The sequence below is a fragment of the Chelonia mydas genome, chromosome 1 (genome assembly GCF_015237465.2).
Source record: "Chelonia mydas isolate rCheMyd1 chromosome 1, rCheMyd1.pri.v2, whole genome shotgun sequence".
Lineage (NCBI taxonomy): Eukaryota > Metazoa > Chordata > Testudines > Cheloniidae > Chelonia > Chelonia mydas.
Genome location: NC_057849.1, coordinates 105946403 through 105963491, shown reverse-complemented (window position 1 = coordinate 105963491; position 17089 = coordinate 105946403). Strand labels below are relative to the sequence as shown.

At 36.4% G+C, this 17089-nt stretch overlaps 1 protein-coding gene across 4 annotated transcripts in view; it reads left to right on the top strand.

Annotated features, from left to right (window-relative positions):
* IRS2 (insulin receptor substrate 2) overlaps positions 1 to 16849 on the top strand; it is a 31583-nt gene extending 14734 nt beyond the window's left edge. For 2 of the 4 annotated variants that reach the window (XR_006287386.1, XM_037896748.2), the window contains 2 exons: positions 5986 to 6031; positions 14486 to 16849. Coding sequence is in view for 3 of the 4 variants with exons in the window: in XM_037896748.2 (XP_037752676.1) it covers positions 5986 to 6031; positions 14486 to 14513 (74 nt within the window). In the remaining variant the exon portion in view is untranslated. Of the gene's footprint in view, positions 1 to 5985; positions 6032 to 12073 lie in introns of all 4 variants that reach the window. The other 2 variants (XM_037896754.2, XM_037896766.2) reach the window with 2 other exon arrangements.
* Positions 16850 to 17089: the final 240 nt, after the last annotated feature.

The following is a 17089-nucleotide window of genomic DNA, read 5'->3' as shown; positions in this document are numbered from 1 at the left end:
ATGGTATTTTTTTTCCTCATTGTATTCACTTATAAAAGGAAATTTGTAATTACAATTTTATTTGAATCATTAATATCAAATTAAATGCCTGCCAAAGTAGCTAAATAGATAGTTTTGTACGATTTGATGACAGAGGTACAGTTGTGGGCTCCAATGAAAATTTTAAACTAAATAAAATTGCTAATAATCAGTTGTTGAATGTTGACCAATAGGTTGTTTTCCAGATACACACACCGCTACAGTTTGATTCAACACTGCAAGTCATTTATGGAACAAGTCTCATTTTAACCATTTGTGGTTGTACATTAGCATGAACACTGTAGTGACAATAAAATGAAAGGTACTTAATATATGGTAATATTATGTCATATGTGTGTTGTAAAAATAATGACCATACATTTTATAAGGGGGTCAGAACCTGGTTAAAAGAAGTCAATAGGAGTTGTGCCATTGACTTCAATATAGCTGTGATGTGGGACTTCAGTATAGCCATAATGTGGCCCTAAAGAAATAAATGGACAAAGTATAACATTTAAATAATTTTATACCTGACTTGGAGGACAAAAAACAAAAACAATAGACAAAATCCTGCAGCCTGGGAAAGAGCGGTGAAGGGGCCTAAATGCAGCAAAACTCATGCAGATTTTGTACATAGGGAGGGGCATGTTGTGGTGAGCCTGTGTAAAGTATTTCTGTACCCTTGTGGTGTTCCATGGCAGCCTAAACAACGCTTTCGGGGAAGAGGAGAATGGGCAAAGGCTCAGCGAGGCAGCATCTGGTGAATCTGAGAGTAGATCCTAAGAGCAAGGGCTTGCACACTGCATCAAAGGTGTTGTTGCAGCCTTTAGGCTGCAGTAGTGGCTATTGCCAGTGCTCTGTCCCCAAGTTGAGAGAGCAGATTCTGTTTCTCCCACATCTACCCTTCATTACACACAGTTCTTATTCACAATCTGCTCTGTCTTAGCACAGTGATGAAGTTACCCATAGTATACCCATAGTATTTTTGAAAATCTTTTTTGAATTATCTGCATTTGTCTTGTATTCTCCAAGACTTGGGCTTGAATTCCACTTAATGACCTTCTATAAGAGTGACTACTTCTGACTAAAGTTCATACAGTTACATACATATACAGTGTACTAGTTGTCTTCTTAGTTAGGCACAGAATAAGTAGAAGTCTTAATCTTTTCCTTGCATCCTCTTTTTTCCCCTGAACCCGAATAATTGCTTTTTCTTCAGTAGAAGAATAGCTGTATGTTACTCAGGTATAATGTATTCTAATTCTTATTGTAAAATTAGCTTTAAAAGACAGAGTACTTTCTAAGTATCTTTGACAGTTATTCTTTGCTCATCACATAAGTGATAGAGGTAAGCCTTGTATGCCTTCTTAAAAAAGGTGTGACAGGAACAAGGGCTAGATGAGAAAACAGCTGTTTTTACATTGTTAGGAATGTGGACAGAAGGGCTCTGTGAGAATGACGGTACTGGCAGTCATGCCTTTAGGCACAGCTAACAGAGAGGAGTTTTTTCTTTTGGTATGTTACAAACCTTTTAGTAAACAAATAAAAGCTAAATAACTTAATAATAATTTTACGAATAGCTTTTCTCCAAGCCATGTTCTTTTATTTGTTGATCTGTGTTAGTTACATTACTGTTTCAATTTCTAGATTTGTATTACTGTTTAAATTGTTTTGCTTCTTTATTTTAAAATACATGCCACGTTTGGCAGATTTGAAAAAAAGGTTATTGTGGTAGTCAAAAAAGTTATAATTCACATTATATATAAACAAAGCAAATTCTTATCCAGAAACAAGAAATGAAATATTGTCAGTACATAAAAAGCATTCAAGTAATAAGAGAGATAATTTGATCTGACCATTGTTACATTGTATTTATGTTAAGTGGTTGTCAGCTAACAGGAAATACTTGGCCAAATTCTACTCTGTTTACTCTGTGGAAGTCCATGCGAATATGTGGTATGTAAATCAGTGCAGAATTTAGCATAATGATACTTAAGTATCAGGATGGACCACATACACATATGTCTTCTGATTTTAATCCTAGAGTTATGCTTGTCACTTGGGTCAGATGCTGTGCACACAGCTGCCTCTGGAACTTTTCATCATGAACATGTGAATTTCTCGTGGACTGTGGGACCTTTCTTATACTCTTCCTTAATTTAAACAGTTTTGCACAGTCTTTTTAATCCATCTAGGATAGGGGGTTTCTGTCATCTTCTTCATAGCATGGGCTGAATGATTGATAAAGAACATGGGCCATTTCCCCTCCTATTCCTGATTGACTGAGGCCATCTCTCAGACCATTTGTGGTCACACAACATCCCCATGGAGCTATAGCAATGTCTCATTCTCCTGGCATTATTTTCCCATTTGCAATGTTGCTGTAGCCATGTTGGTCCTGCGATATGAGAGAGATAACACGGGTGAGGCAATATCTTTTATTGAGCCAACTTCTGTTGGTGAAAGAGACAGGCTTTCAAGCTTACACAGAGCTCTTCTTGAGGCCTCAAGCTCAGTGGAGCTCAACAGCGTGTCTCTTTCACCAGCAGAAATTGGTCCAGCTAAAGATATTACTTCACCCACCTTGTGTCTCTGTTGTTTGTCCCTGCATTTTAATGATGTTTAGCAACTGGAAATAGGGAGAGCTATCACCATGTGACCAGCCAGCTCTCAGTACACCATGTGTGGTCTGCAAAAAGAACAGGAGTACTTGTGGCACCTTAGAGACTAACACATTTATTTGAGCATAAGCTTTCGCGAGCTACAGCTCACTTCATCGGCTGTGTGGTCTGTGGGCCATAAATGTGGGAAATTGTGAGCTATGGGAACTAATGTAGTTGAAGCGTATTCATACGTTATTATGTATGATTTTGAGGAATGTTTTTGCACTAGGTGGATTTCATCCAAGTTTTCTATCAGTTGTATTTGTAAAAAGTAAGGCAAGCAGGAAGGCATTTCTGTGATCTGTTGCCAGAAATACAGACCGATTTCTTGTCTTGGTTGTTTTGGATGACCTGTCAGTTAGGTGGAGGCATTCATCCAGTAGCTGTGCTCAGAATTGCTATGCCCTCTGTGTAAGGAGAACTGGCCTGCCTCTTGGTGCTCCAGCTTACTCCTCTGTATATGAACAGGCATCTTGAGACTGCTGCTGACGTATTTTGCTGTGGGGTTGGGGGGAAGCATCAAGAGACAGGGTGGGGTTTCTATACATAACATGGGAACATTACAAGAGTAACAATTATTCACACTTTTCTTAACAGGTCTTCTTCTGGAAGACAAACCATATTTGGGATACCTGATGGCAGAAAACTCATGGGCCTGTATTTGGGGCTCATGAACACAGAATACAATTAATAGGTGGAAATTTCCTTTTCCTAGCCAACTTTCTGAATGACCAAGTGACCTTAAAATCCTTGGGGAATCCTAATGTAGGCTTTTTACAAGTGAGATAGCGTTTATTGCAGAACTGAATAACATCACTTAATTACTTCAGTTTTAGTTAAGTCTTGAATTATGAAGCCAGAGAGAGTGGGTGACTGTAATATCCATTAACTTACCTTGCCTAGTATACGCCTCTTTCAGATTTTAGTATATGTACCTGTTTTATTAGCCTGAACAGTATTCTCAGGAACACACTGCTACTGTGTCAGGAATTAATTCTATGTAAATGTTCAGTGTCCTTAATTTTGCTCACTTTCACTAGTTTTAATAAGATTGGCCAGTTTAAATGCAAATATGTCTATTTTTGGCTAACAGACTTGAAATTGGTCTGGTGCTTGTTGCATATTTGCATCAGCTGGAGATAGCTAAGTACTTCTGCTTGACCTGGATTGTACTGTGTCTAGTTAGCATATATGATGTACTGTATTTGTTCGGTAAATGTGAAATTAAAAAGGATTTGTGTATTGTTCCTCTGCTTGCACTGTTGTGTGCGTTCTTTTAGATTATATTTCCTGGTCAATGCAATACATAAAGTTTGCAAGAGTGTCTGGCTCTTAGACCTTTGAGAGAACCTTATGCTGTAAAGACCCCCTGACAGCCAGAAAAATTCTGAGAAACATGTATGTTGCAAGATATCCCCTGCTATATATTTTCAGTGGCTTTTAGTCCTCTTTTTTGTATGTTCTTGTCGCTATGAGCATTTATAAAACCGAATCCTTGCCTTATGAGACTTCATCTACTGCTTATTTCCCCACATGAAGTTATAGTCCCTTGATGTGACATCCCAATAATTTTCATGGCAACCAGTCGTGGTGCCCCAAACTACTGTGACAGGGTAGGATGTCTGCAAATTGATCCATTTTTATAAGAGCTCTGTATTGGGAACTCCCACCGAAATCTCAGGGAATTCTTTCTGTATGCTGAGTGGTTGTGGGATTGGACTGAACTCTTATGTAACAAAGATCCTATTTTTATTTGTTTTTATGGATCTCATCCTGCCAATAAAATAGAATGTTAAAAAGAAATACTTAGTTATTTAATTTTTAATATGGAGATATACCTATCTCAAACAACTGGAAGGGACCTTGAAAGGTCATTGAGTCCAGTCCCCTGCCTTCACAGCAGGACCAAGTACCGTCCCTTACTTTGCCCCAGATCCCTAAATCGCCCCCTCAAGGATTGAACTCACAACCCTGGTTTAGCAGGCCGATGCTCAAACCACTGAGCTATCCCTCCCGCACCATAATCAGATTTGTTGCTAAATAGAATCGTTTTCTCAAAGCATTGTGTGAGGCATCCGTGGATCTTTTTAAGATACTGATATCTTACAAGCGTGTTTGCTCTGGAGCAAATTACAGTAGCCAAAAAACAAAACAAAACTAGGAAACCTTTTAAGTACAGAAAGAAACACGTGAAATAGTACATTACATGGCCCCAGAGCTCTATTTTGGGCTGTACTTTAGGTAAACATTCACTGACAAATCCTGTATTTACAGAAGAAAATGCACTATGTCACGGATTTGTACTTTAGGACATAAATAATACTAGGTTCTTAAACGTTAGTAAAATGTCCTCCCCTTTCTTAAATAACGTTTAAGTTTTGAGAGGATTACTTTAGTCAAGTAGGTATTTTCATAGTTAAACAAAGGGTGTTTTTTAAAGGAACTGGACTTTTTAGATACTGATCTCACAGCTGAAAACTAGCACATAGAATATTTGCTGCTGTTGTTTGAACTGAGATTCCTCACTTGACTCCGACATTATTGCTCCTTGGAGTAGGTAACTTGGCAACTTTATATTCTCATTCCTTAACTACCTTTGTAAAAGTGAAGCTTTGGAGTCAGTTCAGTCTAGCAGAGCTAATGAATATGGGTTTGCTTCACTTTGTCTCTTCAGGAAGCTATTAGGTAAGAGGATTCGAGATGCATGCAGTGCAGCTAGGAATAATCTTAATTCCTTCAATACTGCTTGTGTGCTTTGCTTGAGATAGTGGACTGTGGTTAAGACATTTTTTTTAAGATTTTAAAGATTGGTATTGCATTTCTAAACTACTTAGCAATTTGTTGCCTCTGTTTTTAAAGGGTATATCAGTTTGTCTTCAGATGTGACATGTAATGGGTTATTTATGGTGTTAATGTGACAACCTTTCAACCCTCAACAATATAATAGCTGCTGTATACAATACTATTGTATATAAATTTCAGAAGAGATTCTCATCTGTTGTGGATTCTTCTTGTAGAATCATGAATGATATCAATAAGCAAATTATTGATATTCCTTTAACAAAATATTGCTTTAAATATAAGACCTAAGTGCTGGTATACTATTAGACTCCAGAACACTTTTTGTAGCATTATTTTTGAAAAAATACAGTTTTATAGTAGTTGAGGTGGGGGCAGGGAATAAGGGGATCTATATTGTAAATCAGAAATAAAAAATGTACTCGTCAGATATACAATTGCTTTGATTATTAATCTTAAATAAATTCTGATAATATACAATAAATTTTTATTTACCTGTTCACAGAAAGAAACAGGACTAATGCCTACTTGGGAGTTAGGTTGGAGAGCAGGTGAGTAGATGTTTTCAGATATTTTCATGGAGATCTGAAGCACTGCTGAAAATTGGCCAATAACCACTGAGTCAGTCTGTTTTCAATTATAGGTGTGCAACCTTATTGAAGAAGAAATTAATGACACTGCAAACCTGTAAATGAGAATAGAATTTGTCCTCAATTGTTTGGGTCAGGAATGCTTTTTATAAATAGAGGACTCTGTGAGCCCCACGGTGCATCTGATGGCAGGAAAGAAACTTTAGGGTGAATTCAAACTGAGGAGGTACTGTAATGGTCAAGCAAATTGGATACCTAGCATCTGAGGCTAAAATCTGGCTCAGGTCCTCTTTTATGAGTACGGTACTTTAAAGTGTTATTAGTGTCTGTCTCCCAGTGGTTTAATAATAGGAGTAGAACTTGTTAACTTTTGATTTTGAGTGGTGTGGATTAGATTCAGCACTTGTAAGGTAAATTTATTAGATGATGATGATCTAAGTAAGCACACTAAGGTCTGGTCTACACTAAAAAGTTAAGAATTCTCCCGTTGACCTAGCTCCTGGTTTTTGGAAAGGTGACTGGACTGCGCTGACTGGAGAACACTTCCTGTCGGCATAGGTAGCCATCTACACTGAAGCACTACAGGGGCCATCTTGACAAGGGGAAGAGTATTTTGCAAGAATGCTTAAACATTTGGACAAAGCAGCCTCAACGTTTTTTCTTGCGTCATTGTTTCTATATTTGAAGGTCTCACAAGATAAAACAGTTTACTGAATATTCAGTATATGTACCAAGTACTGAGAACCTATTAGATAGATCAGTAATTGAAACTTATGTGTTAATGATATAGCGAGGAATAAACCATTTAGTTTTCACTTTCTTTTTAATTTCCTTACACTTGGCCTGGGAAGCCTGCCTTACAATTTTAGAAACACTGTATTTTGAGTGAAGTAAATTCTGAGATTGGTTTAACTGGAGTGGCTTTTGGTGGAAAATAGAATGGGAAGAATTCATGGGCAAAATAAACAAAGTAGTAAGCTTTGTCCAGACATATTGGAAAACTGTAGCCATTTCCCCCTCTTTTGCACAGTGCTGTGGGGCATCTTGCATCCTGTATAATTGAGTTTCCAGTAAACTGATAGAAACCTTTTCATTTCAACATATATTGTATGGTTTTGGTGCCTCCATAATTCTGCAAAAAATATTGGCCAACTTACAGAGATTTTCAACCCAAATCTGCAGAATTGTTCAGAAATGTACAGTAATCAGGTGTTTATTTAGCTTCCCCTTTGTGCACTTTGATTCTAGATCACATACCTTTGAGGAGAGGTTGCAATCCCTTTTTCTGACTCCCTATAGGTAGAATGGAAGAAGAAGAATATTCAAGGACATACATTGCTATGTCTGTACCTGTCAGCCCAGTAAATGAGCTCTGTCTGCTCAGTTCCCTATAGGTTTTCTTTGCCCCTTCTTCCTAGAAACATGTAGTCTGCAACCTCATGCCCAGCTTCTTCTCTCCTTCACTCTTCCATTTTCAGTCCCAATCTGAAGAAAATATAAGGACAGGACAGAAAAATGAAAAGTACCTCTTCTACTACCCTTTCCTATATGGCTTCTATGTTTATATAATTTTGCTTCCTCCCCTTCCTCCCCCCCTTCAGTCAGCTTGTGAGATTATTTCTACCATCTCTTTGGGGTTGACACAAAAGGACTTGTGGAAACCAAACTGACATAAAATTGCAACCATTTTTCCAGTGTCCTGTTTTTATATCTGCAGTGATAATAAAATCGAGTGGTAGCTCGTAAGGTGGGAGGCAAATGCAGTAGTGATGGTCATCAACCTCTCTTGTTTGTTTTTGATGTCTAAATCCTGTAGAGACAGTGTCTCTTTGGCTGGATGCCACGTGTTAATCTTTGTGGTGGCATATTTCCTATATAGTTTCCACCTCTGTTTCTTCATGTTCTGTCCCTGCTTCCTGGTTGTTTCCAGTTCAAGATCAAAGACTTGAAAGATTTTTCTGATGATTTGCTTGCTTGCTGTATGAGAAGTGACTTGATTTTATTCAGTTTCATTTAATATGTTAAGCAGGCATATATCCAAGCTGCAGGAGAGAGAGGGTGGAAATAACGGAACAAACTTCCTATTGTACTAAGTAGGCTTATTTTGCCTAATTTATTACATCCATTCCAAGTTATTTAGTAATAGAAAATAGCAAAATCTCTGAATTTGAGAGGTATAGTAAGAGAACTTTTTTTAACTAATCTGGGAAGTACAAACGTGTAAGGTTTTTTTTGTTTGTTTTTTTTTAAATCTACACCTATCTTTTTTTTTATGGATGTGAGAAGTACCTATCAAGGCCCAGCATGTTAGCTATAAATTCATTATAATGATATTTTTAAATCATTCTATAATTTATATAGAATTATATTTTAATGCACAGGTGCTCATACTTGGAAGTCTGTGAACTTCTTGACAAATAGATACCGAAATACCATTTATACCAAACTTAGAACCAGATTCTGCAAGAACCTAAGTGTAGCACTTACTACCATGTGTATTTCCACTGCAGGATCGACCCATTATATTGCAGTAGAAAATTCGAGTGAAAACAATCACTTAGTATTCTCAGCAAAGTGAGGCATGTAAATTTTTGAGAAGAGAAAGTTCATTTTAGTTAAAGAAATGAGTGTTTAAAATTTCCAGTTTGTATTGGGGGGGGAAATTAAACTAAGACCCAAAATTTGTCCTCCGATACCTGTGTACAACTCTTATTACTTTGGTATCTGCGGGTAGAATTTAGCACGAAGAGTGAATTGTAATGTGTGTGCGTGGCCTCAAAGAATACTGGTACCCATCGTAGCCTCTAACGTATAGTGTCCACTATTAAATGTCTGAAAATAATTGTAGTGCACTTGCAGGTGGCAGCACACAGCAGCTTTTCCAAGTTGTGCAGCAATGCGTTTCCCACTTCAGAAGATAGAATCTCTTTTTGTTTGTGTTTATATTCAAGCAATAAGGTTTTTTGTTTTGATTTAAAGTACTATAACACTCATTTTAATGTAGATACCGGTATCTACATAAACCCTGCTCTGCTTATTTAAAAGCCTGATTGGTGTATAGTTATAGATACAAATTCTATATTTTGATTGCTATCGTGAGTCATAGCCTGTATTCACGCAGTGCCCATTTTTCCCTAAATTTAAAAAGTCCATATTTAAATGACATTTTACTGTTTTCTTAGTAGAAGAACAAACCCCCAAAAGTGTGATCGTTTGAGCAGCCTGCCTCAAATTATGTCCAAACATACTTTTTTTTTTTCAAAAAAGTTATCACCTCTTTCATAGTTAAATTGTTTTTCCTTTGAAATATATATGTGTAACATCAGATTGATGGTAGTTGTGGACACTTTAAATATTTTGCAGTAGGGGAAATGTATGTTGCTTTGGCAAATAGTTAAGCTCTAGTCTTAAACCTTTTCGTTTAATCAGGGGCCAAAATTTCTTTTCTTCCATGTGTAGTCTCATTAAATCCAACTTGCAGAGACCCCCTACTTAAGTATGTCTAAATATAAGCACATGAGTAGTCTTGTTGAATTCACTTAAAGTTAAACATGTTCCTAAGTAACTTGCTGAAGAAGGGCTGGAGGAAGGTCAGGGTTTGGCCCCTGATCTATATTTCTATGAATTAATATCATGGGGGGAGGAGTGATAAATACTGATCAGAAAGTTTAGACATTTGTTTTCATTTTCGTCCTTCCCTTCCTTTGAAATAATGTAATTCTAATACAGTGTGTCCGTTCTTAATTTATTGTTTTTTATTTTGTATTATAGTAGTGTCTACAGGCTCCAGTTCAGATCAGGGTCCAGATGTGCTAGGCACCATACAACCATAGAATACCAGACGGATCCAGCCACAGAGAGTTTACAGTCTATGGCTTGGATCCTACAAACACACATGTGCTTAACGTTACTATACTATCATGAGAAATTTCAATGATTTCAATGGGACTACTTATGGTGGAAAAGTTATTTGTTTGCAACATACCTGACAAGACAGCTGAAGGATAGGAGGGGAATTAAAGGTACAGGGAGGTGAAGTGACATGTCAGAGGTCGCACATGAACCAGTGGCAGAGTTGGGAATAGAACCCAGGTGTTCTAACTCCCAATCCAGGGTTCTGTTCGATAGATCACACTGCCTCTTGAGTTAATTTATAGGTTGTCAATGACCAACAGCGTGTTGTGTATTGAGCCACATCAATAACTGTTCATTTCTATGCATATCAGTTGATGAGAATTATATTTATTTTTAGAACTTTAAAGACCTAGTACACTCTTATTCACTGCTTACAGACTGCAAATTAATAAGCAGATTGAATTTGTTTTAATTGGCAAGCCATTATTTCTGTACACATGGTGTTTGATAAGTTGCAATACTGAATTTTTTTCTAGCTAATTTCATGTTAGTATTTATGGCTTTGTGCACTCAAGAGAAGCATTAAATGCAATTTGAATGAGTTTTGCCTTTGGTAGTTTTGGAAACTCTGATCCTGTAATTGTGGATCTCTTATTGATGTGCCCCAAAACCATTTGAAGTAAACAATTTAGATAAAGACAGTAGAAATTATATCAGATTTTGTATTTTGATAGATTTTCGTGTGGCCCTGGATATAGGGTTTATCAGCCTACTTCTCCCAAATATTATATTTGTTTAATACATACATAGACACACAGATTGGTCTGTTAAACATGCGTGATTGACTTCCTTTATGCAACATGCCCTGGTTATGCAGCTCCTCCTGCTGTGTGTTACTTATGTAGGACCATATCTATGATGCTTTGATTAAGGTGTTTAACATTTTCTATTTCTGGAAGCAATCAGGAATCTATCCTGTAGCTTGCAAATTTTGGCCCAAAGTAAGCAGAGTTCTTGAACGTGCACCTAACTTTAAGCACCTGTGTAGTCTCATGGAATTCTATAAATGCTTAAGTTAAGCACATAGTTAAGTGCTGCTGAATTGGAGCCTATGATTACATACAGCATATTAATGGCCAAAGTTAAATTTAATAGATAGTACTTGTCAGGAACTGGCACCTTTATTTTAGGCAAATAGGTAAATGGCTTCCTCTGAATCTGCAACAAGAAGTTTCGTGTGGATCTCATGGCAACACACGTAACGGTGATTATTTTTCCTTTCCTCATTAAAAACCTGATCAAAAGCCCATTGATGTTAATGGAAACCATTTCACTGACAGTCCTGAGCTTTGAATCAGGCCTTAAGACCCCAGTTGAACAACATACTTAAGCATGTGCCCAACTTTAAGCATGTGAGTAGAATCATTAGCCACGCTTAAGTACCTTGTTGAATCAGGGCCTACAAGCACTTCAGATCATTGTACAAGTACAGTTTCTTATGGGTCAAATTCCTAATATGCTTTTAAGTAAGCATCCTTAACAGGGCAATCAGATATACAGCTTACTCGCTGTTTGCATTATGATATTCCTTAATACATGTAAACTAAACTGAAGTTTACAAAGGTTTATTAAAAAGTACAAAATAATTTAAAAGCAATATTTTTTTCAAGTAGTACAAAATCTAGACAGTGATAACTTCTAGCTCTTAATAACAGCAGTTGCTGTATTCGATCTGACCGCTTAGACCAGCATCTGGTGTCTGGAAGCAGCTAGTTCTAGATGCTTCAGAGGAAGATGCAAGAAAACTCATGGACAATTTTTTGGAATAATCTGCCCAAAGCAAAAGTTTCTTCATCATTGGTGTACATATATCCTGAAATATGAGTGTTTATGCTCCTTTGTGTACAAAATTCCTAACTACTGTAACCAGGGATATTCTTCTTATCCATATAGGCTGTAGACATTTTGAATCCTTTTAAGCTATTGGCCTTAGTTATATTGTTGCCCCTATGAGTAGTAGCCAAAATTCAGGCCTGGCAGGATGTTTTCTGCTCAGATAAGAGATCAGTGACAGAGTCGTGCTATTTTTTAGCAGTTTGTTTATTTACAGAGTGTACACATAACACTTCTTGCTTCCCTAAACAACAGTAGGAAGAAAACAGCATGAAAGACAGTCTCTTTGCAGAAGCATCTGATCAGACCCTTGTGCCTTATCCCAAGAAGTGACTCTCTTGACTCTGTTTCTCCTCATAGAACCACACAGACTTGCAACAAAATGCAGCACACTCATGCTGGCTGCCTGCACAACAGTTTTGTTCCAGTCCCCAAGCCCTGATTTTGAAATGTAGGTAACCCTGGTAGCTCCATACTCTCACCACTCTAAGCTGCTTGCCACATGGCCCATGGCCCAGTCCTTGACTGCAGCTGTTTTTACTGCACAGAGTAGCTTCATGTGGGTTCTTAGTACACCCATTTACTTTATTTAATAACGTCTGTGAACATCTTTGCTTACAAGACCCTGAAGGTGAGTTATTACACTTTGATCATAACATTTTCTTGTGGCTATGAGTTCCGCAGGTTAACTATGCATGATATTAACAAAATTATTTTTATCTTTCAATTTAAAGTTTCCTTGTTCTTGTACTATGAGAGAGTGTAAATAAGAGCTCCTCACTTATCCTGTATGTGCCAATCGTTAATTTGCATGTCCCTTCTAAAATTTGTAATCCACACCTAGATTGGTCTTCTTCCTCCATAGTAAGAACGTGTGTGGGTTTGTTTTTGTTTGTGTTTAGAAGCTAGACTGTACTAGGCTTTTTTAAGGTTCGAAGCAGAGGTCAAAATTTTTGAATAGGGGGCATAAACTTAGGCTCCAAGTCCGTATCTGGACATCTAAAAAAGAATCCTGACTTTCAAAAGGGCTGAGCATTCAGTAGTTCCCATTGATTTCAACAGGTCGCTTTTCTTGGATAAAATTGGTGAAAGTAGGTTTCCACAGCATATTGGAAAGATGTGTCAGCCTTTGATCTGTGTACTTTTGTAACAAGCCGTGGTGTTTGATTAATCAGGAATCAATACAGAAAAAATCCAATTATATGAATACTATACAGTATTTACATTTTTGTTAATTATCCAGGTTTCATGTATAACTTGTTATGCATTGGCTTTGAATTTGGTTTTACATGCCGAAATTAATAAATACATGATAAAGTACACTGACAACTACGTTCTTGATCTTATGTCCATACTCAGGAAAGCTAACATGGATTTTTTTGCCTTGGGGATTGCTGGATCCAGGCCTATGTTTCTGAACAGCTATATAATTGTTCCTTCCTGGCAATGTGCAAGCACTCTTTAATTTTTGGCAAAAATGTTGCAGTTCACCTTCAATCTACAGGTTCCTCTGAGCTTTTAAAACTAAGTTTTAAAACTAAAAATAAATTTAAAAAAACAGGCACCATAAGGAGAACCTAATGTGAATACAATTTTGCATTCATATTATCTGATCTTGTGCTACACATACACTATTTTGTTTGCATGTAGAATTTACAAGGTCTCTGATTTCTGTTAATTGTTATATATGCTCAGCTACTATAAATAATAACAAGCTAAGAACAATTTATATTTAAAGTGACACATCAAGGAAATGTTTTTTGTTTTTTTAACAGCCACAATAAGAAACCCTTCTAAAGTTGTGAGTTAAGAAATATGACAGTGTTGCTGTGTTTGAGTGGTACATATCTTTCATTATTTCTTTATAGTAAAAGAACCTGACACAGTTCAGCTAGATTCTTTAAAACAGCATAAAATAAAATGGGATTTTAAAAAAATATACAATATAATTTTGGTTGGCTGTTTCAGGCAGCTATTTAGGCAACAGCCATTCGTTCTGTGAAAGGTAAAGAGGAGGATAAGTTTTTTTGTTTTGTTTTTGTTTTGTTTGGGGATTGGGCAGATTGGCCATTTTCCTTTCCAGCTACAGAGTTTTTGGTCTTCGTCATGCACAGTAGATTTCTTAGTAACTGAAATAATTAATTCATATGATTATCCATTATATACTCATTTATCTTTTGAGAAGACTTGCCCTTCGTACAAAATAGTGTCTGAATAGTCTTGTTTCTCGCTGTCTGGAAGTAGACTCCACTAATTAGCTTCCAACTAGATGGAAAACTTTTGTTTCTATATATTTTCTAGAACTTGTACCTTGCTATTAATACAAACCAGTGCTGTTCAGAAGGGGGGGAGGAGGGAGGAATTTTTGCTATTTCCTCTCCCATTTTCCTCCCAAAATCTCGTTTGATTTCTTGAACAGTTATTATTGGTAGTCATAAAAACAAAATAGTAGTAGGTTAGAAAACGTGCCTTATCCCCTTTTCCTCTGTGTAATCCCATGTAAGATATGTAAGCATATTTTTTATAGGTAATTCTCATTTCGATGATACTTTTGTTGTCATTAAAGCTTGACATAAAGGTAAAACAATCTCTTGATGGTTTTTAAATCAGTAACGTGATTTGTGTAACAGTATTTATTGACTTGTTTCATTTTGTTTTCCCCTCCAGAGTGAAGGAGTTAGTTTTATCACCATGACCTCAAACAACAGAGTACAACATTGAAAGAAGCTGCTTGGCTAATGGTTTTTTTAAATCGAAGCTGCTTAAGGTTTACTTTATTTTTTGTTGTTGGTCCGAAAGGTTGCTTAATTTTCAAAACAGTTATGGACTATACTGGACAACAAATCAGCAAGGAAGGGAGAGCAACCTGCCTCACTCATTTCCTGTCATTGACATCTACAGTATCATTGTGCTGCTGTTTTGACAGACTTTATTCAAGATATTCTCTAGAAATTCGGAACTTTTCAACCGGCCTCTTTAACTTATGGCCAATGCCTTCATTTCCTTTTTCTGCAAAGACTCACTGTATTTATTCTTCAGCATATTAAGGGATTCTGCAAACACCTGCAAAAGCAGTAAAATCTGGTATTTACTGGCATAAATTTAAGCCTACCACAGTACTACCTCAGTTCAAAGTAAAGCCGGATTTGTATTGTTGGTGTATAACAGGACCTCCTTTATCACTATGCTGAGTATCTCTCAAGAACAGTCTTCAGCCTTACTTAACTTTTTAAAGTATACAGCTGCTGGTTGGTTCTAAATCACTAGCTGCAGTGTTTACTTATCAGACAAAGCCCAATGTGGGCACTGAAAAGTCTAAAATGAAATGAAACTTTGTGGATTGGACTTTGACGGAAGATTCCGAATAGTTATAAAGTGTGTAACTTAAGCAACGTAAGTTAAAATAATCAAACTGCATTGGGGGGTGTCTCTTTTTACCTTTGACACTTGTTTAATCCTCTCTAAGTAGGTGTTTATGTAGGTACTTCAAATTGCAAAAGCCTTTTCTGCTATTTACAAACTCATACTTGTCAATTAACCCTGATCTTCGCTGCATGTCTCCTAACCAAAAATCCACACAGGCATGCAAGGATGATGATAATAAGTATTGGGCAGATTGAAATGTTAATTCTAATATATTACTATGCCATCCAGAAAGTCCTAATATTTGCCTCTGACCAGAAAAGTAGCATTCCAGCTAAAGGCATCATTAAAGGGAAAAATGAAAGTTGCAGTCAGTTAGCCAGAATTCTTTACAAGGATGCCCATGTTTTTTAACATTTTCAGTATTCTGAAAATACTAGTGATGTGTGGTGGCCTACAGTTGTTGCACCAGACTAGCAGAATGTTCTGCCACCTTGTTGCTCCTTTGATAAATTTAATGAAGAGTTCATATACAATTGGTTTTTAAGGGTACCTCCCCAGTGCCTGCTCTGGTAGTCATGTAAGTATTACACTAAGTCATCTGAGTTGTGTGTGATTTTTTTTCTCTTTAATTCTCTGTGATAAGTGGAGAACCTATACATCACTATAAACAGAATGCATTATATATATCTCTATATATTTTTCTTTTGAGGAAGATAAGAGTCAATGTCTTACAAATATAATGGCAATGCAAAGTCTTCCTGCTTACATGCTGAACTTTTAGAACACAGGATTGTATTACAAGACAAAGATGAATGTAAACTAATTCCTTTTCCACCCCGCAACACAGGGTGTAATTTTTTTTTCCCTGCGTAATTTTCAGGGGTCTCGCAACACAGCAATGCATAGGCTGTACAATATTGGTCTAAGATCAATTTAAATGTGCTTATTTGGTTTTTTAAAGCCCGTTAAATGTTTCTAAAATGTTCTAAGTTAGTACTTGTTCAGTTCTGAAACTGAAACAAATACAATTATTGATGTTTGCTCTATGAACCCCCTGCCCCCTAACAATAGCACTGAATGTGGTACCTGCTGAATGCAATGTTTTTACTTCTATTTTGAAGTATCCCTCTGTACCAATTGTAAAATCATGCCACTATAACAAATGGTTAATATTCATACAGCAACTTAAAAAAAAAACTTGATGATGTACTCAGTTCTCCTCTATCCTGTATATTTCACAAAAGGCATATGCAATATTTACATTCTTGATTTAGTTTACAGAATGGAACCAAAATGTATAAATGTTATGTTTGCTAAAACTTCACAATGTATATTGGGTCTTTGTACATTTTGCCTGACTTACCTTAAATTTAAAATATTTTTTGCTATATAACCTCTATAGTTATTAAGCAGTGTTTTCATTTTGGTTACGTATTGTTTATGGATATCAAGATGTTAAATATATTTCTTGCTATTGTGATATGACAAGAGACTTAACTTATCTTGCTGTGTCTTCCAATGTACACGCTGTATATAAGGATAAATGTGATGCTGCTGGAGACGAGAATAAATGGAACTAGAGTAGTGTATTGTATTTAGTCTGTATTGATCATGGATGCTCTCCTTAATAGCCATATGCAATAAAATAATTATTTATTAAAGGAATAAAGTCTTTGAGGGCCTGCTTTCTGCAGGGTTTTTGTTGGGATAAAACCACTTTATTCTTGTTCCTTTAGCGTGAATCAACCTTTCTATGAATAAATCTTACTGCTCTACAGACACTCACTCACTTGCCTTTCTGTTAACAGAAATAACAACAATGAAAATCAGTAAATGACTTTTAGTCATTTTTTTTAGAATTATACAGGTTTTTTAAAAAAATTAGTATCTTTTTAAGGAACAAAT